The 25156-nt window shown below is 44.8% G+C and overlaps 1 protein-coding gene across 3 annotated transcripts in view; it reads left to right on the top strand.

Moving 5' to 3' along the window:
* The window catches only part of SLC4A11 (solute carrier family 4 member 11), a 98969-nt gene that overhangs the window by 61154 nt on the left and 12659 nt on the right, over positions 1 to 25156 (top strand). For all 3 annotated transcript variants that reach the window (XM_051617320.1, XM_051617319.1, XM_051617321.1), the window contains 9 exons: positions 1784 to 1868; positions 10517 to 10642; positions 11605 to 11718; positions 12594 to 12726; positions 13044 to 13117; positions 17705 to 17954; positions 18703 to 18809; positions 19963 to 20131; positions 23392 to 23565. In XM_051617320.1, the coding sequence (XP_051473280.1) occupies positions 1784 to 1868; positions 10517 to 10642; positions 11605 to 11718; positions 12594 to 12726; positions 13044 to 13117; positions 17705 to 17954; positions 18703 to 18809; positions 19963 to 20131; positions 23392 to 23565 (1232 nt within the window). The remainder of the gene's footprint in view (positions 1 to 1783; positions 1869 to 10516; positions 10643 to 11604; positions 11719 to 12593; positions 12727 to 13043; positions 13118 to 17704; positions 17955 to 18702; positions 18810 to 19962; positions 20132 to 23391; positions 23566 to 25156) is intronic.

Below are 25156 nucleotides of genomic sequence, written 5' to 3'. Positions count from 1 at the left end.
TGAGTGCCCCTGCTGTCCCCACCCCGCTCTCAGCCCCAGGCCAGCAGCAAGTGTGTGGCTTCTCCCCTGGAAGATGAGATACCCTGAGCATCATTCTCTCTATTCACTGCAGCAAGACAAGTAAACATATTAGTCATTAAAGCTATTGTGATTCTCTGGCTGACTCGTGCCTTCAGGAATGTGTTTCTAGGGGTGGGGGGTAGGGGGACTAAATTGCCTTTCAAGTGCATATGGCTTTGATGTCAAAATATGCCTCCAAATATGGTTTAAGCTCCTCGTTTTCTTCCGGAAATGCTTCCAATGCAGATGTTATCTTGGCATCTGTCTTTTCATCCTGGTTGTTCAGGTTAGAGGGCTGAAACTGCCCTGAAATAACACAGGTGGGTTGGCAAAATGCAAAGTGAAACAGAGTTTACTGAAGTGGGTGATAATTACTGGTAAAGGGGCTGGTCTTCTGTAGACTATTGCACCTCAAACCCTAGTGTTTGCAGTGTCCAGTGAATCCCTTCTAAAGGAGAGTCTTCCTTGTTGTGTATTGTTTATAGCTCTGATCTTCCAAGCACTGCAAGGCAGGTGAGTCCCACAGGAAAAGGTAAAGCTGTGTGCTCTGTTAAACAAGCACTGTAGTGTCAAGCCCTTTGTAAAGCAGTAATTGTCGGTTTCCACCTAAAGCCACGTTCCTGCTGTTTTGAGATGGTCTGTTGGTGTAAATTTTGGATCTGTGATTCCCTCACCACCACCCCCTTCACGCTGCCTAGCAGTGCAAGTTGTCTCTGTGTGGATCTGCAACAAACATGGAATGTTTTAGATGAGGCTGCTGGGGTAATTAGCACTGTATGAAGGTGCATTTGATTCTCAGAACAGTGTGTTTCCTCCGAGTTGAGGACAGCAGGAAAAAATCTGACAGGTGCCTCATTTGCAACTGTTACCTACTCTTGATGCTTTCCATGTGCTTTCTGTAAGGATGTAGTTGTGAGAACTGGGAGGCTGGAAGTCAGCAGCAGCTGTCACGTTTCTGAAAAGCTCCTTATTGCCTGTGGTGAGCATCAGATTGTATAAATTGTCATACTGCACCTTGCAGGCCCCCAAACCAGAAATAAAAAGGAATGTTGGTGGGTTTTTGGAACCCCTTCAAAACCTTCTTACTGTCTTTTAATGGACTGAAATGACAGTTTGGTTATATGAAGTTGTTCTAGCTTGTTCCTTTTTGATGGAACTTGAGGTGTAGACAGTCTTAGTTCTGTGGCTACACTGATTTGAGGTCTTCCTTTCCCTGGAAGTGCCAAGGAAAGGTTTTTGCTGGGAATCCCTTTTCAGAAGCTTCACATGGAGTAGGGGGGGAAGAGCTTTCCATGGTGGCATCTAAAAGATGTTGGCTGGAAGGATGGCAAAGTCATCTGTGACCTGATGCTTTATCCCATGAGTACCCAGGCATTACTCAGCTCCCCAGGGGCTGATCCTGCTGTGGGCCAGGGTGTTTCCAGCAGGTCACTTCCGCACTGTGCATCTGCAAAGCAGGTATTCAGATATGAATGGGAGGGGGAAGAGGGAAGGAAGGGAGGAAAACAGGGTGGTCTGGGTTTTTTTTTCTCTCTCACAATGCTTTTGAAGGGTATAAATTGAAGTGTGAAGGGTTTATTTTTATTATCATTACGAAATCCGATTTGAATGCCCTATTCAAAACCACCAGTTTTGCTCCTATCAGTATTGAATAAGGGAGGTTAATCCCTTCAACAATACATGGAGCCTTTAAACTGACCCAGCACTTCCTTCCTTTCTTTAGCTGCAGGAGTTTCTCCATGTTGGCAAGGGGATTTCTGATGACATTGCACGAAGATTTCCAGTGTACGCTTTGGACTTCACTGATGGTAGGTTGGCCAATGTTTATGAAAGCACTGGCTTGCTTTGGGATTTCTGTGATGCGATGTCCTGTTTACAGGGTGCATGGAATGTGTCCTTTGATATGTGTCACAGCAAATTTAAGTGAATGTCTTGACAAAACCTGTGAATAGGCAGCTTGGCACATGGTAGGTGAGAACCTTGCAGTGTTTCCTTAATGAAGATGCTGGCTGTCTAGGTAGGTGAGGCTTTTAATTTTTATTAAGCAACCAGATGATTAAATGGATTGATTCTTGTCATGTGTGGGCACAGATCAACTCATTGCAACCTAATTAGCACTGGCCTAATAAGCCCTTGCTGCTGCCTTTGCAAGCCAGCATCAATAGCAATTAAGGGGGTGCTGTGGGAGTTGAGAATACCTGAACAAACTCTGAGCTGCAGTAACCTCCACTTGGTGCTTTTTCAAAACAGGATGTAGCTTGTCTGCTGTAGCCAGCTCACAGGAGACAGGGTTTGCACTGAGCCTCAGGCTGCAGGCTTTATATATCTCTCGCAATGGCTTTGTTGCTTTAAAGAGTCAGTTTCTTCCTTTTCGCTTTCAAACTTGCACTTTCAGAGCTTTTCCAAGGCTCTGCAGGAGAAACAATGGTTACAGACCCTCAGCCTGACATCAAAATGTGTTCAGTTGGTTAATATAGTGAAGTATCAAACCCAGTGTTCATAAAATGAAGATGTAGAGTGTAAGGAGGGAGAATTTTGGGGCTCTATCAGACATCTTCCTGCAGCTGATTCCCCCTTAGCTCCAGCCACAGTGTCCCAGCCCTCCCTCCTGCATCTCTGCTGAGAGCCATCTCCCTTGGACTTGGCAGAAGGAAATAAGATGCTCACTTGAGCCCCATTTTATAGACAGGTAACCCTGGTGCAAAGCCACGTTCCACAGCAGCTGGAGAGCAAGCATGGGCAGAGTGTGGAAGGAGATGCCAAGTGTCTGGGGAAGTTGCCAAGTAGTTGCTTCCCACAAAGACCCACCTTTGCTGGCTGGGAGTGCTTCACCCAGCATGATGGGTTCAGAACTTAGTGTTATCTCCTCTGCTGGGAAGAATTAAATGGGATGAGATGCTGGCTTAGCACTGTAGTTGGGTGCTGGTTGCTTACTTCAGGTGCTTTGTAACTGCTTTCAGGAGGCTCAGGGTGAAAGGAGGACAGGTTCTGTTTGAAGTCAAGCTAATGTTTCTGGGGACTGAGGGTACGTTGCAGATAAAGGGGATCAAGAAATTATTTTTCCAGGGTAGCAGCAAGGAGTCTGATAAAATGGAAGAAAAATATTTCTTGGCATGTGCATCTTTGGCATCAGATCTGGCAGGGGACTGAAACTGCTGATCTGGACACCTCTGGAGTGGATTCAGAACAGTTCATCTCTATGGCTGTTGCTTTGTAGGGTGTTAAAGTCATTTTTTTTCACTGTAAAGGGATATTGAAGTGCTGCAGAAGCACCTCGTGGTGACACATGCACATCTCGAGACAGAACAGTGTCTGCTATGGCTGTTAGTGTCATGAGCACAGCAGGTTCACAGCCACAAAAGCATAATATGATGGTTCTGCAGCCAACTTTGGCCATCAGGAGAAACTGTCATGCAATTTCTGGAGAATGGAAGAAGCAGAAATAAGCCAAGTGAAACTCAAGAACTACGGCAGCTCAAATGGGAAATACTCACCTTAGGAGCAGTTGTGCTCTTTCAAAGAGGTTATGGGGAGAAGAGGATTTTTAAAACCCCTATATATGTGTGCCATTTCTTCCCAGAAACCCCAAATTAGGATGAATTCTTTTAGGATCTGTGTGGAATGAAAACCAGATGGAGCATAAAGCATCTGCTATAAACCACCAAGACCGAAGGTGATCAGGAATGTGAAATTCCTGAACCCTCTCAAAGCAGTAGTGTACCAGAACGTTGGGGATTTGAGCTATCCAAGTGTCTGCACTCCAGACAACCACACATGCATCATCAAAGAGTTCTGATTTTACAAGGGTGCCTTTTTTTGAATGGTTGGAGTCTCTAAATCCTCAATCTGAGAAGCATCCTGGGGTTTTGGTTTAGACAGATAAACCGATTAAGGGCAGGATGATAAATAGTAGGGCCAGCAAATGCTTGTCAGTTGGACTTCTATAGGATTGGTTGTCTTCACATGCTGCTCAAAGCTGGCCATTAAATTATCCTTAGCCATCATGACTTGGGAGAGGAAAGAATGGAATCATCTTTCTGTTTTTCCTCCAGATCAGACATTTGTCAGCATTAGGTCTGTTTTGGATTGTAGAAGTCTTGTGCATTTTACTTTACTGGACACATAAGGATGCAAGAAGAGTTTTCTAAACTTTTGGTCCAGGACTTAAATGATATGGATGGCTTGGAATAGGTGTCTTCCAGCAGGAGCATCTGAAGATGAACAGTTGGATCATGGTGGAGCCTAAGATCACCTGTAATTTTGCTTTGAAGTTAGGATTAAGACAGTTTGGCATGTAGTCTCCTTTTGGTGACTACAACCTTTGTTCAAGGGATTCTGCTTTGTTTTAAAAGAGTTGGTACAGAACTTCCTCCTGATCTTGTCAAATAGGCTCACAATATATATGTGTATATCTGTATTATTAGTGTTTAAAACTCAGTTGAACCACCACGGGAGCTTCTTGAATATTTTTTTTTTATTTTGAGGTTGGTTTGAATGAAGGAAGGAATTTTGCCTGGACTCAGCTACAAGTTTCCTGAAACCCATTAAAGTTGCTGCCCTTACTCTTCAGTGTCTATTTTCTGGTACAACACAGAGGACTAAATACTTACAAGTGTAGCACCTGGAGTGCCCAGGGTGAAATTTGAGGTACCTGAAGTTTTTATGGTGGGCTTTGATGCCATGTTCTGCCTTATCCCTTCACCTCTTGAGAAGGGGGGGTGAAGGCAAGACAGGAAACCTGAGATTTATTCTGTTTCCTCTTGTTTTCTCTGACCTGTGTCCTTGGCACATGGCCATGGTGGGTGGATAGTTTGGCTGGAGATGTGGATTCCTCTGTGTTTTGGTCCTGCAAGAAGGTCCTTAACCAGCTCCCTAGAGTTAGGCAAGCACATCTGGCAGCATCCTTGGGATTTGGTGCTGGAGTTTTGCCGGGAGGGAGATCTGCAAAGCTCCTGGTAATACAGGCAGGCTTAGAAGGAAACCTTCAAGGCACTAGAAAAGTGAGATTTGAAAGAAGTTTTGTCTTGCTGGATGTCTAGGGTAGCAGAGCACTTAGACCTGCTAAAATGTGAACTGTGACATGTGCCAAACCTTTGACTCCTCCACCTGGTTGCACTGGCCACTCTGGCAGGGTTGTGTTCCTGAGGGAGGAGGAAAAACAAAGGGATTGCAGACAGGCTTTTTCCCTTCTCTTCAGCGCCTCTGTTGCCCTAGGTTAGATGGTTGGGTAGCTCCTGCATCACTCCACACTCCTCTGCCTTGGTGTAAATGTTCAGCAGCCACTTGAAGACTTGTTGGATGCTTTGGAGCATCATGACCTGGGTTTGCAGCCAGGATGCTTTTGACATCTTTGTGGCAGTGGTGGATGGGAATGCATTAAAGATGCATAAAAACATCTGAAGCATCTTGTTTTGTCTGTGGATGTTTCCTTCCAAGACACTTGCACTTCCTGGGAAATGGGCTGAGAGAAAGAAGGGAAAGCTCTGAGCCCTTGATTTGTTTCTTCATACTTGACTAGTCTGAGCATATGCTTGGCTTTTCTGCTCCAAGATCAGTGAGAGTGGATTTCCTTTTTCCAGCTCAGTTCTTAGTCTCTCTGTGATTTAGTCTTCACTGGACCTTAGGGAAGATTAATCTTCAGAACATTGTGCAGAGTCCAGCATCTATTGACATACATAAAAGCCCAACCTGAGGGCATTAGCTGATGTTTGTAATTCTTGGAGTTTTTATGCCTCAAAACTTCTGAGCAGTTATCCTTACTGTGTTTTTTACCATTTAAAAGTGATTTTTAAACTTTTTTTTTTCCAGTCAGAGCTTTAATAGACCCATCCTGCTGCTGTGCAGCAGATCAGTATCATTAAACTTGTTTTACATTGGATATTTCAGAGAATTAGGAAGGAACATTAATAGTCAGACACATCATAGAATATCCATCTGTCTCAATTTTGATTCACTAACTGTACAATTAGCAGCCTCGGGGGGCTCTAGTCCTGGTCTCTTGGTCATTAACTTATTAATGCAGTCTCCCAAATAGAGTGAAGGCAGCAGTGCTGCAGTTTTTTCTGAAACTCTGACTTTGCCTTTCAAAACTACAGCATTTCAGAAACCCAAGCAAGAAAAATAGAACTGTCACATTGATGAACATAATTGCTTCCTGCATCAATGTGTAGATGGATCTTAATTTCAAGGGATTGCTTCTGTAATAGGCAGTTACTCAAATATCCCACCTGGACTGAGAGTTGATTTGCTGCTACAAATGTGGCTGGTGCAGTTGGAGTGACACATTTTTCCATGGCTTTATGAGGCTGCTGCAGATGAAAAGCCATCATTGTGCAGCCCACCTTCTTTCAGATGAAGTCATGTCAGTCCCTGGGCTGCAAATAGACCCGGAAAATGTTCAACCAGATGTTGACTTTAAAAAGGCAAAAGGTAAATTGTGGTTCAAGCTGGATTTTAGTGCTTGTCTCAAAGCACAAAGAGGCAGTATTTGCTTGTGATTTGAACTGCAATTAAATCATAGAATCATAGAATCATAGAATCCTAGGGGTTGGAAGGGACCTCGAAAGATCATCTAGTCCAACCCCCCTGCCAGAGCAGGGTCACCTAGAGTACATCACACAGGAAGGCATCCAGGCGGGTTTTGAATGTCTCCAGCGAAGGAGACTCCACAACCTCTCTGGGCAGCCTGTTCCAGTGCTCTGTCACTCTTACAGTAAAAAAATTTTTCCTGATATTCATCTTAAACCTCCTATGCTCCAACTTGTATCCATTACCCCTTGTCCTATCACTGGTCTTCACTGAAAAAAGCTTAACTCCATTGTCTTGACACTCACCCTTTACATATTTGTAAACATTGATGAGGTCCCCCCTCAGTCTCCTTTTCTCCAAACTAAAGAGACCCAGCTCCCTCAGCCTTTCCTCATAAGGGAGATGTTCCACTCCCTTAATCATCCTTGTGGCTCTGCGCTGGACTCTTTCAAGCACTTCCCTGTCCTTCTTGAACTGAGGGGCCCAGAACTGGACACAATATTCCAGATGTGGCCTCACCAATGCAGAATAGAGGGGGAGGAGAACCTCTCTTGACCTACTAACCACACCCTTTCTAATACACCCCAGGATGCCATTGGCCTTCTTAGCCACAAGGGCACACTGCTGACTCATGGTCATCCTCCTGTCTACCATGACCCCCAGGTCCCTTTCACCTACACTGCTCTCCAGCAGGTCAGCCCCCAACCTGTACTGGTGCATGGCGTTTTTCTTCCCCAAATGCAAAACTCTACACTTGCTCTTGTTAAACTTCATCAGGTTTTTCCCCGCCCAAGTCTCCAGCCTGTCTAAGTCTCTCTGAATGGCAGCACAGCCTTCTGGTGTGTCAGCCACTCCTCCCAGCTTGGTGTCATCAGCAAACTTGCTGAGGGTACATTCTGTGCCCTCATCCAGGTCGTTGATGAAGATATTGAACAACACCGGTCCCAGTACCGACCCCTGAGGGACTCCACTAGTCACAGGCCTCCAACTAGATTCTGCCCCATTGACTACAACTCTCTGACTTCTTCCTTTCAACCAGTTCTTGATCCACCTCACTGCCTGATCATCAAACCCATACTTGATCAACTTATCTACAAGGATGCTGTGGGAGACGGTGTCAAATGCTTTACTGAAATCAAGATAGACCACATCTACCGCTCTACCATCATCTATCCACCTAGTAATTTCCTCATAGAAGGCTATGAGGTTAGTCAAACATGACTTACCCTTGGTAAAACCATGTTGACTGCTCTTGATGACCCCCATCTCCTTGATATGTCTAGAGATAGTGCCAAGGACAAGTTGTTCCATTACCTTTCCAGGGATGGAGGTGAGGCTGACCGGTCTATAGTTACCCGGGTCCTCCTTCTTGCCCTTCTTGTAGACTGGAGTGACATTTGCTATCCTCCAGTCCTCAGGCACCTCTCCAGTTACCCATGACTTACCGAAGATGATGGAGAGTGGACTAGCAATGACCTCCGCCAGCTCCCTCAGCACCCTTGGATTAAGAGTGATTAATCATGTTTGTGAAGGGGTATGTTTCATGTGATGTAGTTATTGTCTCTGTTATGAAGGGAATTTTGCTGCCCACCAGTAGGGATTCTTTGCTCCCTGTATCTTATGTAGCTCATTATGGACTAAACAAAGTCCTGCTTCCTGCTGGAAGGTTTGGGCCCAGCCATGATGTGGCTTGAGGATCTCCACCATCAGTGAGGACTCCTGCTGCTTGGCTTTGCGAGAGCTGAAGCTGGAAGGAAAAGCCTTGCATGAGGTTTTGTGATGTTCTTCCAGGCTTCTTCCTTCCTCTCTTCTACCTGAATTTTTTTTAGAAAGCAGATTATCACTTACGTAGCTGCTCAGCAAATGAGCTTTTTCAATATTAGTTGCTTCTCTGGTCCTGGTTGCCTGTCGTCTTATGAATGATTTGAAAGTTGTCAGGCATTACCTTTGACCTTCCATGTTGGAAGGACTCCTTTGTCCAAAAAGCAGTACTCTGGAGTGGCATGGAGTCCTCTGAACAGGGATGGTACCATCTCTACTTACAAAACTACCATGGGGTCCACTGTTTGGCCTGCCAAATCTTTGCAGTTCTCTAAAGGTCTCAGGCACTTGGGAACATGAGGTGGGAGCCTGCAGCTGTTGGACCTGATCACATGAGAGAGCTTCATCTGCAAGAAGTATATTCCAGACCCTTTGGTTGGCAGGAGTGGTCAGGAATGTGGTTTGAGGTTTCTGAATCTTCACAATAAATTGAAAGGAATCTGCCCTGAAACAGCTGGTCCTGTGACTCCCGGAAGGTCAGGCTCATATTTGCATGCTTGAGATGTCTCTTGTCAAGTTTCAGGCCCTGCCCTTTTCTGGAGGATGCTGAGCATCCAGAGTCCTATTTCTGTCTGTTTCTCTCATGTCAGCAAACAGGAACCATCACAGTGTCCTCTGTTCATGTGGCTGCTGTTCATTACACATCATCTCTGAGTTTTGTTTCTTGCATCCTCCTTCTGTCCTTATCTCTGCACTGCAAATGGTGCAGAAAACAGATGTTAGATAAGATCCCAAAGTCACTGAGTGACTTTTTTCCTTCCAGTGATACAGTAAGTCTGTTGTGGCAACATCCAGATTTTCTGTGTTGCACCAACAGCCTCTAATGCTCAGCCCTCCCTTCCTTTCTCTGATGCATCTCCTTGTCTTGGGGGCTCCCTTGGCAAGGGACTGATGCTAACAAAAGCTTGGATGGGAGCTTAGGGACAGATGTCTTTGTGGAAGTGCAGTGCTCAGGAGACTTCCAGAAAGGGAAACTGGGCAAGTCTAAGCTTGTCTAAGTGTCTTGCAGCAGTGGCATCATCAAGGATGGTGGCACGGGCAGGCTGAAAGCTGTTCCAAGACTTTCTTTGTCGAGGTCCTCTCTGGTGTGTTCTCTCTGAAGAGACTGTCCTGTGGAAAAATCTGTTCTCCTCGAGCAACACCAGCTGTTGTCACCTCTCATCCTTTCTCTCGTGTGATGTGAGCTCACTGGGGATGGACATCAGTCTGAAAACAGGAAAGGGAAGCTACTTCAGAGGCCCTTCAATTCATATTATGACACTTTAATTCCCTTTCTGGCTGCTTTTGTTTTGGCCTGGTGTGTTTTTTCCGACGGAGATGAGAGGGGGGGAGTGGATGGAAAAGAAAGGAGCCGCTTTTTCAGAAGGGCTTTTTCAAAAGCAAAACTCTTAATGCACACATTCCTGACCTCTTGTGCTATTTGGTTTTGAAGTCTGCAAGCACTAATTGGCTCGGCCTTGCATATTATTGATTCAAGCCTATAACCTCAGATTTCTGCCTGGGGAAAAATGAAGTGCTTCATGGTTTTCCTGCCCAGAGCATGGTGAGTGGTGAAGACGAGTGATCATTGTGAAGCTTATTAGGGGCCTAGCCCAGAATACCTATAAAGCTGGTATTAAACAGACCAGGGAATAGGGGGTTTATAAACCCTAAACTGAGGGTTTCTGCTTTAATCCTCTTCCAAGCTTTTTGGGGCTGGCAAAACTGAACGAAAGTTTTCCAGTATTTCCTGTTTTGATGATGCCAAAAATGTCTCTTGAAGGAGTCTGGTGGCATGTTGGAGCTTCTACCTCTGGTCCCTGATGAATAAAAGAGCATGGTTGTGCAAAAGTAAATGTTGAAGACCTACTTATACATTTAAAGTGTGGATTAAATTCTGCTTCTGCCTTTCAGCATTAAAGGAACTCGTGGCCCATATGGCTGGTGCAAGCAGGGTTTCAGTCCTTTACAAGGACTTTTGCCCTGTGCAGCCTGGTCTGGTGGGAGGTGTCCCTGCTCATGGCAGGGAGGTTGGAACCTGATGTTCTTTAAGGTCCCTTCCAACCTTAACCATTCTATGATTCTAAGTGGGTAGAACTAACATGGTTTCTGTTATGGTTTACACTAGGTATTATTGGAAACAACAAAGCTATAGGAAAATACATCACAACTATGATCTTTCTCTATTTTGCCTGCCTCCTTCCCTCCATTGCATTTGGGTCACTCAATGATGAAAACACCCGAGGAGCTATTGGTGAGTTGGTCAGTTCTGTGCATCTGTTACAAGATCCCATGTATTCAATTGAGTAGCTCTGGTCACAGGAAACTTGGAGGTTTTATTTGACGAATAGAATACCACTGAAAGCTTTTCTAATTGTTAAGTTGATGGCTTTTTCTCAAAGGACTAGGAAAATACTGAACATTACTTTCAATAGTATCACCTGACTTGGACAGATACAGTTTTATGCTACTGTACTTTTAAGTATTGCTCCCTTTAGCCATATAGTTATGTGCAGATTTTTGCTAGAACAAGCTCCTGTGCTTTGGAGCTGTCTCTAATTGCCAGTACCCAAACCACTGCTATAACAGATGATGTTTTCCTCTCAGTTGTGGCCCTGAAGTATCTTACACTGCTGTCACAGTTCATAGGAGTCTTAGTTGAAAACTTGTCCTGGAGGCATCTGCAAACACTGGTTGTGTTTTTTGTAGCTGTTTAAAATGAAAACACAACTTAAAAAAAAAAAACTGAAAAACCAAACCCAAACTAAACAGAAAAAGACCTGAAGCCACCCAGTTTTCATAGGTCAACATCTGGAAATCTGATTACATCCTAAATTATTCGGGGTTAGACATCAGGAAGAATTTCTTTAGTGTGAGAATGGTGAGACCCTGGCCCAGGTTGCCCAGAGAAGCTGTGGCTGCCCCATCCCTGGCAGTGTTGAAGGGCAGGTTGGATGGGGCTTGGAGCATCCTGGGCTGGTGGGAGGTGTCCCTGCCCATGCAGGGGGGTTGGAACTGGATTATCTTGCAAGTCCTTTCCAACCCAAACCAGCCTGGGATTCTACGGTTATTGGTACAGGTTGGCTGGCAAAGGGTTGCTTCTTGGTTTCAGTGTCTCACCTCTGCACCTTTAGACCTTGTTCTCACTCCGTGCCTTGATCAGAGAGGTGTTTATTAAAAACCTTGTTTGTTTTCATCCTTCCTGATTACTTATAGATGTGAAGAAGACAATCGTTGGCCAGTGTATTGGAGGGCTGCTTTATGCACTCTTTGCAGGGCAACCACTAGTTGTCCTCCTAACTACAGCTCCTTTAGCACTCTACATCAATGGTAAGTTTACTAAATGTGTACATCAGGGGACCAGTGTGTTTGCAGAGGGTGGAATGGGACTTTGTAGGAGAACCTTACAATCCCGTTAGAGCTTTAATTGTATTTATCTAATCTCCATTAAATGGCTTCTCTGGTGCTGAGGGAGAGGGACTGAATTAGATTCAGATTTCAAGTTGATTTCTGAAGGAATCATTTTGCATAGAAAAGACATTTGGTGAGAAGAAGCATTTCTGCTTCAAGGAGGAAATCCTTTTTCATCTGATGGTTTTCTCATGTGGCTGCATTAAACCAACTTGAGGAGAAGAGCCTGAGACAAAGTTTTTTGTGGGTTGGGTTTTTTTTGTTATTATTGGTCTGTTGAGGGGAGATTGTAGCTTTCCAGTTACAGCTGGAAGTGGATATTACTGAGCCAAAGGTGTAAAGGAGCAGACTTGGTATCTACAGCAGCAGCCAGAAGGTTCATGACTAGTGTGAAAGGTTGAAAACATGAGGTTTTGCAGCAACTGAGTAAACTGCTGAAAAGCACATACGAGATCCCTTGTTCAAAAGCATCTTGAAATGTCAGTGAGAACCAATTCTAAGGGCTGATTTTGTAGCCTTGACCCTAAGAAAAGTTGCTTTGAACAATGTGGGAGACCATTCTTCCAAGTTTTTATTCCCATTTCTGTTGAAGGAGAGGGATAGGGGAAGGGGAGAGCAATTTAGGTTGATCCAGTATTTATCCAGGAGTGTAAAACCTGGGGTTAATGGGATCTGCCATGAGTGCATTGCCATGAAGCCTTGAAATTGCTTCTTTTTGCCATCAAGCAGATGGGAACCACAGGGTGGTAATGACAAAAGTTTTAACCTGACACGTGAATGCTTCATTTTTGCAGTCATCCGAGGAATCTGTGATGACTACAACTTGGATTTCAGTGCTTTCTATGCCTGGATTGGACTGTGGAACAGCTTTTTCCTTGTGATATACGCCCTCTTTAATTTCAGTCTTCTGATGAAGCTCTTTAAAAGGTAGCCATTTTCCAGAAGTCATTTTTTTTGATCAGATTATTCAGCAAATGGGAAAATTACACATTTGACAAGCTCCTTAATTAACAAACTTGCCACAAAATGTATTTTGCAAGATGAGGCCAGTATCATTTCAGTTGATTGTTCCAGCTCAAAAGAAGCTTTTAAAAGAATCACTGGGTTTTGTTTCTTCAGTTGGAGTCTAACTAAAATTGGGGTGTATTTTCATGTAAATGCATGAATGTGCCAATTTTGCTTTGAATAGAGTTGAATATAGACTCTGCCAATAGCCATATTAATTCCTGGGATTTTTTTCACAGGTCAACAGAAGAAATAATTGCACTATTTATATCTGTCACGTTTGTGCTTGATGCCATCAAAGGCATTACTAAAGGTAAGCCTTGCAACAATGTTCTGTAGTGGAGCTCTCTGCTTTGCTTCCTTGTCAGAGGGAAATATGAGGCTGCAAATATGCATGATGTTTGCTTGTTCCATGGTTGTTCATGGTCTTCAGGGGAAAAAAACAATGTGTGAGGCTGAAGCAGCCCCGTGTCAGCAATTTATCTGGATATGCAGAATTTCTATCAGTGTAATTGTCAGTTGGCTGAGATACAATTAGTGTCTTTAACAAATGGAGAAACCATGTTAATGTTGGTGTGAAAGTCTTCCCTGATACCAGTCTCTTTGGGCTTGGAAAAAAACAAGTCCACTTCAAATGCACTGCATCTAGGACTTTCTTTTGTCACATTATTAAAAAAACTACATGGAGAGGAGTTGAAAGATAAGATTTGAGATTCTTCCATGACCTCTGAGACCCTCCTTTCATGGCAACATGAGGACTGTATCACCTTCCAGCATGCTCCTGAAGTTATTCTGCCCTTTCCAGCTACTTGCTCCCCATTTCTGGGTTAAGTTCTAGGTGAGTATCCATGAGCAGCCTTTGGGGTTCAACAGATTTCTCTCACCTGGTCTTCTTCCTGATCAGGGTTGGCAGGAGGTATTTATGAAGGTGAAAGATGTTAGCAAAAATGCCATGTGAATAGCAGCCTTTCTGTTCATCCCAGTGTGGAGCTGGCCAAGTCTGCATTCCTTTTTTTCATGACCAGTTGTCCAACAGCCCCAAGTTTGGGCGATGCTTTACAATCCTTCAGGACATAACTAAGCATGCTGAGAACATCCCTCGTTTTCAGGATTCTCAGGCTTGTCTCATTATGGTATCTTGCATGCAAGGAGAACACCTTCAAAGAGCAGGTTTGACACTGCAAAGCAATTTGAAGTGAGATACTTTCTCACTTCATTTGGAATCCTTAATTTGGCTCCTTGGGCATATGCTTTGATTGTGCAATCAGAGGTTTGGGTTTTTTTTTCCTCTGCAGAACACCTGCAGCTTTCAAACATCCTGCTTAGACAAAGCTTGGTGAAGGAGATGCTTTTCTAGGACACTCTGCTTTCTCCTTGCTCCCTGTGTGCTGTGAGTGCCCTGTTCTGGAGACATGAGACAGTCTCCCTGTGGCACTCAGGTGGTCCACAACAGAATATTCAACTGCTCTGTGAAAATTAGCAAACTCCAATGTTCAAATTAGAGACTGCAAATGCTGGTTTCCCATAGCAGGGCAGTGAGGTGCAGGTTAAAGGTACAGAAAGGATCTGCTGATCTCAGCTTCCAGACTTCCAAGAATATGCAAGTAGTGCCTCAGAGGATTGCAGTGGGGACAGAAGAGGATCCTGGAAGTTAATGAGTGTAATTAGTGAATTAGTGTAATTCTCCCTTGTAGTTGAAAAGGGCTGAGTTTATAGGAATAATGGCAATAAAATCAAACCAACACTGCACTCATTTGCCAACTCTTGTTGGCTTGAGCTGCATCTGGGAGTGTTCAGTGCATCAGCAGATGGGACCCCAGGTCCAGCCACATCCCCAGATGCAGGAAGGCACAGATGCTGGCAGGCACAGCCTTTATCCTTAACCCTCTCACTGCCCAGATTTACATGACAGCAGTGCAGCTCACAGCCACATCTTTCTTCTTCCCCTCCTGTTTTGTAGCAGGAGGTGATGGTTGCTGCTGCCATCTCCCCCTCCCACTCAAAACTTTGGTTGAGCAGTTAAGCAGAAAGAGAAAGCTAGTGCCTCCTCCACGCTGTGCAGTGTGTGCTGGTGATGGCCAGCCAGCTGACAGTGATTTGGGGCTTCCTGAGTGCCAGGGAAAATGCTGCACTTGCTCAGCTCTGTTTTCCTCAGTCTTCTCATGGTCCTTTTTGCAAGGTACTCGTTGATGTGCAGGAAGGCAGTGGGGAGGGATGTGATGCTGTGCAGAGGAATCGAGCCCCATGGGTTCATGCTATCCTGGTGACACTTTGTTTTCACCAAGTGGCCCAGCCACCAAAAAGCTGTGCTTGTTTGATCCTGACATCTGCACTCTGCAGGAAACAGAGGTGAACTGGCTGGAGCAAACAAAGGGAGTTAATGTTGTTGGAGGGAACTTGAGCATGTACTTGGCATGAGAATGGCTCTGTTTCAGCAAGGGGCACCACCTGCTTTGCTGCTCTCTCTGAATGTGGGCGACAAGATTCACTCAGCTCTCTGAGAAAAACAAATTATACATCCACAGGAAGCAAATATTTTATAGCAAGCCTGTGTGCAGGATGGAGGCCTCCGTTAGCCACCTTGGCATGTTCTCATTGCTGTAACTAAAATACAAAAGTGAAGTCTTTCTTCCTTATATCCAAGTCCGAGTGGAGCAACCCTACCTAGTTTTGGGGTGGATGCAAATTAGATTGAGGCTTAGGCTGAATTCCATGCACCAAAGATGTGTGCAGCCCTAAATGTATCGTTTCAGTATAGTCAAGTGGGGGAAATGGGCTTCCCAGATGGGGAAATCCACAAGACCCAGAACAAAGTAACTCAGTTCCTACTCATTCCAGTCCTAATCTAACTATGGAGACATACCAGTGCATTCTGCATAGTTGCTGGGTTGTGTTTGCTGTTGTTTTATCAAATGCTCAGTGATTGTGTGTCTCTCTAGGAGCTAGGAAGGCTTTTAGGGTCAGCTGAGATGGTGGACAGGCTTTTAGCCCTGACCAGCTGCTAATCCCCAGGAAATGCTGCCATAATCATTTTTGTTATGACAAAAACAGCCTTTTAACGTTCCAAGCCGGAAAACACAAATCCTCCAACAACCTGTTCTGTGCTAGTGTGTGGGTCATAGCAGTGATCTGTGCCTCAGTTTACCTGTTCTCAAAGCAAGCGTGGGTGTCCTGCCTGGGCTTGGACACAGCTGTGAGGTTGGAGGGAGGAAATGGGAGCAGAGGCTCTTCCGTAGCAGGCGATGCAGAAATAAATACCCAGTGCTGACGGAGGTTGTCATGAGATTGCTCCTTAGGGGAGGAAACTTTCTCATGTTTTAAAAGTGCAATGCCCTCCTCGTTTCTGGTTGCTGCTGTGAACCAACTGAAAGGTTATATCTTTGAACTGTTAACCTTCTATGATCTTCCAGTTTCTATACAGAAGTATTGAATGTGAAGTAACTGGTCTTGGCTCTTGTGACCTTCAAGCCCTATTGACCCCATCCAGTTGTTGAATGCCCAGACTCCTTTTGAAAGGTGGTACAAGAAGGGTTATCACCCTCTTCAAATGGCAGCATAGTTAAATGTGGGACATTTGCTGTTGGGGTGAGCTCCAAACCAGCAGAAACACATGCTATGCTTCAGCCAAATTCAAGGTAGTTGCACATACCAACTGTGCTTTCCAATAGTGTTCACAGTTTCTTTTGCTTCTTTTCAAGTATTTAGAATTACAGTTTGGTTTCCCTGTTTTCCCTGTAGCTGCTGCAGAGGGGAAAAGTGGGGTGGTTGGAGTTTTCAGAAACTTTATCATTATTATTTCTTAAAATCATAGTGTTTTGGCTGGGAAGGGAGTTACTCAGGGGTGAGGGGAGATGTTAGGATGAGCTTTCTAGTTTAAGCTTCAGATTGTTGTATTTTTGCATAAGGAGAATGATCCTGCCCTAAACTTTTGAGTATCTCTCTGCAAAATTTGAAGGGATAATATGACTGAAGCAAGGAAAGGTAGAGGGACAGCAAAGCTCTGACATGGTGGTTTCCATCCTCCTGCATCTCCCCGTTGGTTTGAGGGAGAGCAGCTGCTGCTGTCCAGTCACATCACATGGCAGTATTGAGGCTGCAAAGCCCAGCTCCCATCTCCTGTTTCTTCTTGCTCATGTTCCCAAAAGAAGTAAAATCATCCCCAAAACCACATTTACCTGCCTGGAGCCAGCCCATGCCATAGAAATGGGAACACAGCTGTCTAAATACCCAAAAGGAAGAGTGAATTTACAATTGTTAATTATTCCTGTAAATGCTGAGCTAACCTAGAACATCTGTGGGCAGTTCCAGGGGCATTCCTGGGTGTTTCCCTTGTGCAGGTTTTCTTCAGGTGCTCTGTTACTCATTTTCAGTTTGCTGTGTAAATTTAAATGTTCTGCCAGGTTTTGCATATCATCAACACTTATCTTTTAAAATCTGCACCAGCTTTGGAGGAAAAGGAATTACTGCACATTCTGTGGTCCCCTTAAGGATCTGAGCAGCCTGGCTGCTCTTAATTTTTTTTCAGAGATCCTGATGGAATTTGTTTACCCGTCTGCTGAAAAGTAGGTATTTTTTTTAACATCTATAAATGTTTAAGTGATTCTAGTGCTAAGAACAAGATCAGGTAAATAACTCACACTGGAAGTCCTTGCAGTTGAAACGTGTTGCTTTAGAGAAGAATAACTTTTCCCGGTTAAAATAAGTGAAAAATACATTTGTGAAGCACTGGCTTTGTCAGAGAAGTAGTTCTCCTGATTTCTTTTCACTGGTTTGAGGAGTTATAAGCCTGGTGAAGCATAATGTTAATGCTGCATGATCAAGCAAGAAAAAACCACTTTATTTTACTTGCTTTGATTGTCACAAACCTATCCTAATGCTTGCCTGTTGGTTGTTTGTACAGTTTTTAAGAAATATTACTACCAAGGGTGCACAGGAGACAGTTACTTGGAAAAAGCACGAGCTAATGCTCTTCCAAGCCTCGGCATCAATACCACCTTCTTGATGAATTCATCAGTGAGCAGATCCATGTCCCTAGAGAATCAAACAGGCACGAATGATGTGCATTGTGGACATGAAACTGCCGTCCTTAGTCTCATGTTGATGTTGGGTACCCTTTGGCTTGGCCATACGCTCTATCAGTTTAAGAAAAGGTGAGTTGCTTCAGTCTTGGAGCTCAGACTACTGGTTATTTCCTGTTAACCTGTGAGAAATCACTAATGGTCTTAGGTTTTAATTTTGTAACTCAGAAAAATCAGGTGGAACTCTTCCATTAGTGGTGGTGGAAGCCAAAGCCAGAGATGAACTTGGCTGGCCACCTGGAAAACGTTAGCAGCAGGACAGAATGTTAGGTCACTGGATGATGCCCTTCTGTATTTGGTTTGGCATCGTGAGTGACTTTCTAAAAAGCTTTGGGTGAACCATGCATTTCATGTTGGAACTCCTGTAACTGCCCCCCAAAGTAGGGATTGAACCACTTTGGGGGGGGCAAAAATCTCTCATGGTGCTGGAAGGTCTCCTGGGAACGTGCCTTCAGTGTGCTCTCAAGAATCAAATGCCCAGCTCTCATTTGGGTTTTACTCCCATTGCCCTTAAAACTCTTAATTTGAAATTCTTGAGTAAGCAATTAAATAAAGTGGAAATGAGACACCAATTGGTGCTTGGAGGACTGTTTTCTAGCTTACATCTTAGTTTCTTGTTTCTTTGTAGGTTTTGCTTATGCATTCATTAACTGTCAAAAGCTCTAGATTCCAGACGATTTAGGGCTGAGTTAAAGACTAATTCTCCACTACAAATACCTCATTAGAATTGGACTGAATTGTCACTTGTTAAAGTTATCTGGACTGAGCAATTGTCCCTCCTGTGTGGTGTTGATGGAAGTTGTTTGTCTTTAAATTGCAGCCCGTATTTGCACGCCAGAGTACGTGAAATCCTGTCCGACTGTGCCTTACCCATCTCAGTTCTGACTTTCTCTGTTGTGGGTTCCTACATCTTCAAGGAAATCAAAAGTAAGTTACATTTTTATTCTCTGGAACACTGAGGGAAGCTATTTAGGATGTCTGAAAAATTGAAATGAAATCCCTGGAAGGTTTTGCTAAAAAAATAGTCTAAGTCTCCCTTAAAATTTCACAAATTCTTTGTGTACCTCCCACCACCCCAAGAGCTTGAGTTTCCTCAACAGTAGATTTAATTCATTCAAAACTCTAATAAAACTATGCTGGATGAAGGCTTCTTTTTCTCTAGAGAAAATATTCCATTGTCTCTTTTCAACATAATTAAAAGTATGTATCTCTTACAATAAAGAGGATCAACAATTTTTTGGCAAAGAACAAAGGGCAGGGTAATTAGCAGGCAGGAAGGGTTGTTGCCAGTCCTACAGACATTGAGTTGATGATCCCAGTCTGTCCTCTTTGTCTCCAGTTTACGTTTTCCTAATTTAGGTGAAATGGTGCAGAGCATCTGGGCAGTTTCTAAGTTACATAAGGAAATCTAAAAATGAGACACCATTCATTGGCCAAATAGATCAGCTTTTCCATATCAGGAAGTGATTATGGGGACAGGAATTGCATTGTCCTGTGGTGACGTGAGTGGGTGATGTGAGGAAATGTATGGAAACAAATAAGAAATGGCTTTTTTCTGATGGCCATTCCATCTAGTTGGATTTCAGTATAATGTGTGGCCATGTGTGATTTATCCCTGGCCATGGATTTCTTCCAGTGGCAGGAAAGTAGGGGCATATTATACTAAACTGCCTTGCACAGCTTGTTGGAGATGAGGAAGTTTCAAACTGCCTCTGTCAGTTGATTAATTGAGCAGGAGGAGTAGTTAGAAATAAGGTTTTCTAATCTAAAACCACCTCACATCTGTGGAAAATAAGTTTCCCTCTTTTGTTTTGCTCAAATGTATGTAATGCCTCACCCAAACTAGCAGTAATCTGTCAAATCAGGATGGCAGCCAAGTTCTAAGAGGACGGAGGAAAAAATATAAACTAAACCAGCCAGGTGAGCCTGTCTGTGGCCTTCTGGCTCCCACAGCCCAGAGCATCACGCCTGGTTTGCTGTCTTGGTTCCCCATCATTTGTAGTATGGGCAGTTGCTTGAGTCTGTGTAGATGATGTTGACAAGAAGGTGCCTCCTAACATCATTCTCCTCCTCTTTCCAGTGTCCAAATTTAACTACAACCCATCTGAGAGCTTGTTTGTGCTGGCCCCAGTGCAGTCCCTCTCCTTTGGGTCAGTGATGAGCGCCATGGGGCTGGGGTTCCTCCTCTCAATGCTCTTCTTCATAGAGCAGAACATTACGGCATCACTCACCAACGCCCCGGAGAACAGGTAATACTTTTACTATTCCTCTTCCTCTGCTGAGGGACAACCTCGAGTCTTCTCCCAGGACTGCTAAACGTTGTCTGAATATTACTGGGATCTGTTCTTCAGAACTTCTGTTGTCAGAGATTAAAGCAATTCTACTGTTCAACTCCTCGCTGTCCCCAGAACCCAATATTGTGGCAATGAGTCAAAAATGCAAAGCACCAGTGAGCTCCTCACTTGAGTCTGTTTGTTCTTTGCCCGTGAGTGAACGTTACCTGGATATTTTTTTTGTATGGTTTGAGGTCAGTGGACATACCTCCAGAGGTCCTAAATACCTCCAGATATTTAGGAAGTGCCTGACCCTCGTGGACACTTGCACTACTCTTGCAGTACAGAGAATTTTTTAAAAATGAGAGCTCAGTGACCTGCATAAATGTCATGATCTGCTGCAGCTGAGCATCAGGAAAGGCTTTGGAGCTGTCAGTCTGCAACTGAAAGGCAGAAGTGAAGCAAAACACTGCTAGGTCTGATTTACATGCCAACTTGAGGCAAGATGTTGCACTATTAAAATACTCCCTCTGATGTTTTTGTGCCAGCTGCAATTAGATATGATAGCAAGAATGACTGTGCATGACTTTTTTTCCTGGGAAACTACCACGTCTCCAAGGATTTTGTGCTGATGTAACGTGTGGGAGGGTTCTCTCCTTGCATAACACACATTAACATTCTCCCTGTGGTAGCTGGAGTGACACTGAATTAGGGGAGAGAAATTCAGTTTTCTTTGACCACTTGATTTTTTTTCCTCTTATCTTTATTCTATCCCTTCAAAGTGTTGCATAAAACTGTCATGTAAGTGGGTCATCTCTCTCCTGTTGTGAGTTCCTTCCAAACTTGTGGTGTTTTCCACTAGAGTGTAAACTGTTCTTTGGAGTTCTTGGTAGTATTTTTCATAATGCCTTGTTGCAGGGATGAGCTTATGCTGATCAGGTATCAAGACATGGTTTTTTAGAGACAGAAAAACTAGGACTTGAGACCTTCTGTTTGTGGTACCATCACAGATTAAAAATACCAGCCAAGTGGAGAACGTGCTGTTTGGTGTCTTGCCAGGCATAGTGTTTACCTCCTGTAGAAAAAAATAGGGAAAATATTATGCTTCCCCTGAACACACACTAGTGTGTTTGGTAAAGAGTAACAGCAAGCTGATGGGACAGTCCAAGGAATGTTGGGCTGGTTGGCAAGTGTGAAGATAATAATGTAGGATAAGACATCTAGATCTTTTTGTGTGTCTTGATCTAGACAAGCTCAGTGCAGCTCAGGTGTATGTCATAAACAGTGCTGTAGAATCAGTGTCACGGAGTGGTTTGGGTTGGAAGGGACCTTCAAGATTGTTTAGTTCCAGCCCCTGCATGGGCAGGGACACCTCCCACCAGCCCAGGTTGCTCCAAGCCCCATCCAACCTGCCCTTCAACACTGCCAGGGATGGGGCAGCCACAGCTTCTCTGGGCAACCTGGGCCAGGGTCTCACCACCCTCACAGCAAAGAATTTCCTCTTCATGTCTCACCTAAATCTCCCCTCTTCCAGTTTTGATCCGTTACCCCTTGTTCTCTCGCTCCCTGCCCTTGTCCAAAGTGCCCCCCCAGCTTTCCTGTAGCCCCCTCAGGCACTAGAAGGCTGTTATGAGGTCTCCCCAGAGCCTTCCCCAGAACCCCAAGTCTTTCAGCCTGTAAGACTGCTGAGACCAAACTGTGTCCCAGGGGACTAAGACATGGCTGCTCTTAAAAGTCTGGCCTTTGTACATAGAAAGCCCTCTGAAAAGGGCAGACAGGACAATCACCATAACCCTAGGGATGCTGGAGATGCCTTTGCTCTGGGAAAGCAGCATGTTAGCAGGGGCCTTGCTTTCAAAGGGTGAGCCAGCACAGGAAACGTTTACAATCCCACCCTTCCTGCCAGCACCTTCCAGCTTCAGAGGCACAGCAATGTAGACATCTACCTGACCTAGTCACCCCGTGGCCTTCTCAGTCAATAGAGGTGAGCACTTCCAGTGAGACAAGTCTTTGTTCCAAAACTGAACCTCACCCAAGATTTCTGCTGCCTGGACAATGGCATCTGCTGCTCTTTGAGACAGGCTTTATGCATAGATCTTCACGTGCTGGGTCTTGTCTACTTAGCTCCATGCCCCTCCCATCCTGCAGCATCTCATATGGCTCCCAAGGCCCTGCCTCTAGGTGTTGAACACAGCTTGCCTGGGTGCCAGTAAAATTTAGAACAGCCCTGAGGAGAAGGACTGGGGGTTGTTGGTTGGTGAAAAGCTGGACTTGATCAGGCAATATGCACTTGCAGCCCAGAAAGCCAACCATGTCCTGGCCTGCACCAGTCTAATGGAAGGTGTCCCTGCCTGTGGTGGGGGGGTAGAGCTAGATAATCTTGAAGGTCCCTTCCAAAGCATTCTATGATTCCATGATTTGACACCCAAATGGTGCTCCCTTTCCAGTTGATGGTGCCTGGAGAGCAATTCAACTGATCCTTTGTGTTGCATCAGTGTGACAACAGCTGTCAGCTCTGATACCCAGGCAAAAACACAGCTATAGACCTCCCAGCCAGGTATCAGTCTGAGAGCTGAATCCTTTTCCAGCCTTTTCCTAAACTTTACTCATACTATCTGAGCAGTTGGTGCCAGATGGGTATATTCAGGAGTGGGGCAGACCATGCAGAAAGTGAATGTGGTCATCTTCCTTCACCAAATTTCACATCTCCTTGGTTGGCCGCTAAGGAGGTGAATTCATGTCCCGTTTACTTATCATGAGGTAGCAATTACATTATTAGGGGATTGCTGCAGCATATGCAGCACATGTTCTGTTGCTGGGGAAGGAGGGAGATCAGGGTTAAAAAGAAGACAAGTGGGGAACTTCAGTGTCAGTAGCTTGGCAGCCTGTGCCCAGGTTTCCAACCCCTCCCCACACGTCCTCTGCCAGCAGGTTTGTGTGTGTATTTTGAGTGGACTCTGCAAAACACTGATGAAACTTTAATGGGCTGTTATTTTAGTGGGTTGCCTTTCTGCTCAGCCGTGTTCTTTCCAGGAGATGACTGCTTTGGGAGCAAGCTATCAAGTTTCATTACCTCTCGTGTTCATGTAGCACAGGCTGTAAAGCGGGAGGAGCGTGAAATCACGCTGTACATGGGAATACACTTTGGTGTTGGGCATTTGAGTTTGGGTCCAGCCAGAGCAGCCTGTTACAGGTTGCCCCGGGTGTAACTTCTCTGAACAAAATCCTTGTTTCAGGTTGGTGAAGGGAACAGCTTATCACTGGGACCTGCTGCTCGTGGCACTGATCAACACGGGGCTGTCGGTCTTTGGCTTCCCGTGGATCCACGCTGCCTTCCCTCACTCCCCGATGCACGTCCGTGCCCTGGCCTATGTGGAGGAGAGGGTTGAAAATGGACACATCTATGAAACGTAAGTAGGAATCTTGGATCTCTTTGGTTTCACTTGTGGTTTCCTGATCACAGAGTGTTAGAGGTTGGAAGGGACCTCTGGAGATCGAGTCCAGCCCCCCTGCCAGAGCAGCATCACCTAGGGCAGGTCACACAAAGACACCCAGCTGGGTCTTGAATGTCTCCAGGGAAGGAGACTCCACAACCTCTCTGGGCAGCCTGTCCCAGGGCTCTGTCACCCTTACAGGAAAGAAGTTTTTTCCTCATGTTGAGGTGGAGCTTCCTGTGGGTGTCCTTTGGGTACAGTGGGTTATGTGGCTGGGGAGCTGGCTGTCATCCTGGACATCTGCAAGATACAAAGGTGGAGGAGAGATGCACCGAATGAAGCCAACTCAGCCAGCATAGCCTGTGACCCCTCTTCTTTCCCCTTCATCAAAGAGCTTGGTTTAGGACAGCCACAGACTGATGCTGTTGTCAGTGGCTGGTGGCAGCCTGCAGAGATTCCACCCACCCTGGTGTAAATTGTCCTCTGGAAGAGTCTGCCAAGGCCTTTTTCAGGTTTATCCATCTGGAAATGCTGAGGAGATGCTTTGGCCAGATCTTTCCACTTGTCTTCACCAGAAAAAATCCAGTCTGATTCATTGCCTGAAACCTGTCTGGTGGTTATTACAAAGGGTAGGAAAAATGCAGCATTATTTCAGAGCTCCCATAGCATCTTCCACCACGTTTCAGGAAGGTGAGATGCTTATTAAATCCTCTTGGTTTTAAGCAAAAGCGACTGTGAAGCCACGCCTGGGTCACAGCCTTCTATTGAAGATCAGCTTTCTTGCTATTCTGAGTTGTTTGACATGCTCTTATCAGAGATGTATTTTAAAAAAGAAGATAAATTGAACCCCTAATTTCTCATTAAACCTGTTCCAGAGCAGAGATTATCTGGTCTGTTTGATCTCAGTGTGTTACGGTTGAGTGCTTTTAGCTCAGAAGTGGTAATTTCCACTCACGTGCTATTAGTTTCAATTATGCTGTCTTGGTTTCCCTTTTCAGAGTTGCCACTTACCAAAAGTGAGGCTAATGGTCATTTACTTTGGGGGAATGGAGTGAGTTTGTCTTTTAATTTCAGCCTTGCCTTTGTGTTGGTCTCGGTGCCAGCCGGCCCAGCCCAACCTGGCACGGTTCCTTTGTAGGTTGGTGATGGACAGATTTCACCTTGCACATCTGGGGATTGCTGAGTGCTGCTGCTCCCTGCAATGCCTTTACAGACCTTTCCTGGGAGATCTGTCCCTCGGGCTTGTATTCCTAGTTGTGCCCACAAATATCTGTCTTGAGTAAACCCTGTTTCAAAAAACTTTGTAATTTGGGTTCTATTGGGTCTTAGTCCACACCCTTGCTCCTGGTGTGGATCTGCTCTGAGATGCCTCTGCTCTCTGTTTCTTTGTGAGATGCAGAATTTACAAATTGAAGCCCTCGTTCCAAACCTCCCTCCTGTGTCTTCTGTTGTTAATTTTAATCCCTGGTGACTTTTTTCCTGTTTTGCCACCCACTGTCTTCTGCATTCTGACTTATCCTTGACGAAATAAAGTCCAGTGCCCGAAGTAAGGACTATCTTCTGTGCC

This window comes from Apus apus, chromosome 4 (genome assembly GCF_020740795.1).
Source record: "Apus apus isolate bApuApu2 chromosome 4, bApuApu2.pri.cur, whole genome shotgun sequence".
In the NCBI taxonomy this organism is placed as follows: Eukaryota; Metazoa; Chordata; class Aves; order Apodiformes; family Apodidae; genus Apus; species Apus apus.
This window is presented reverse-complemented; position numbering and strand designations above follow the sequence as displayed.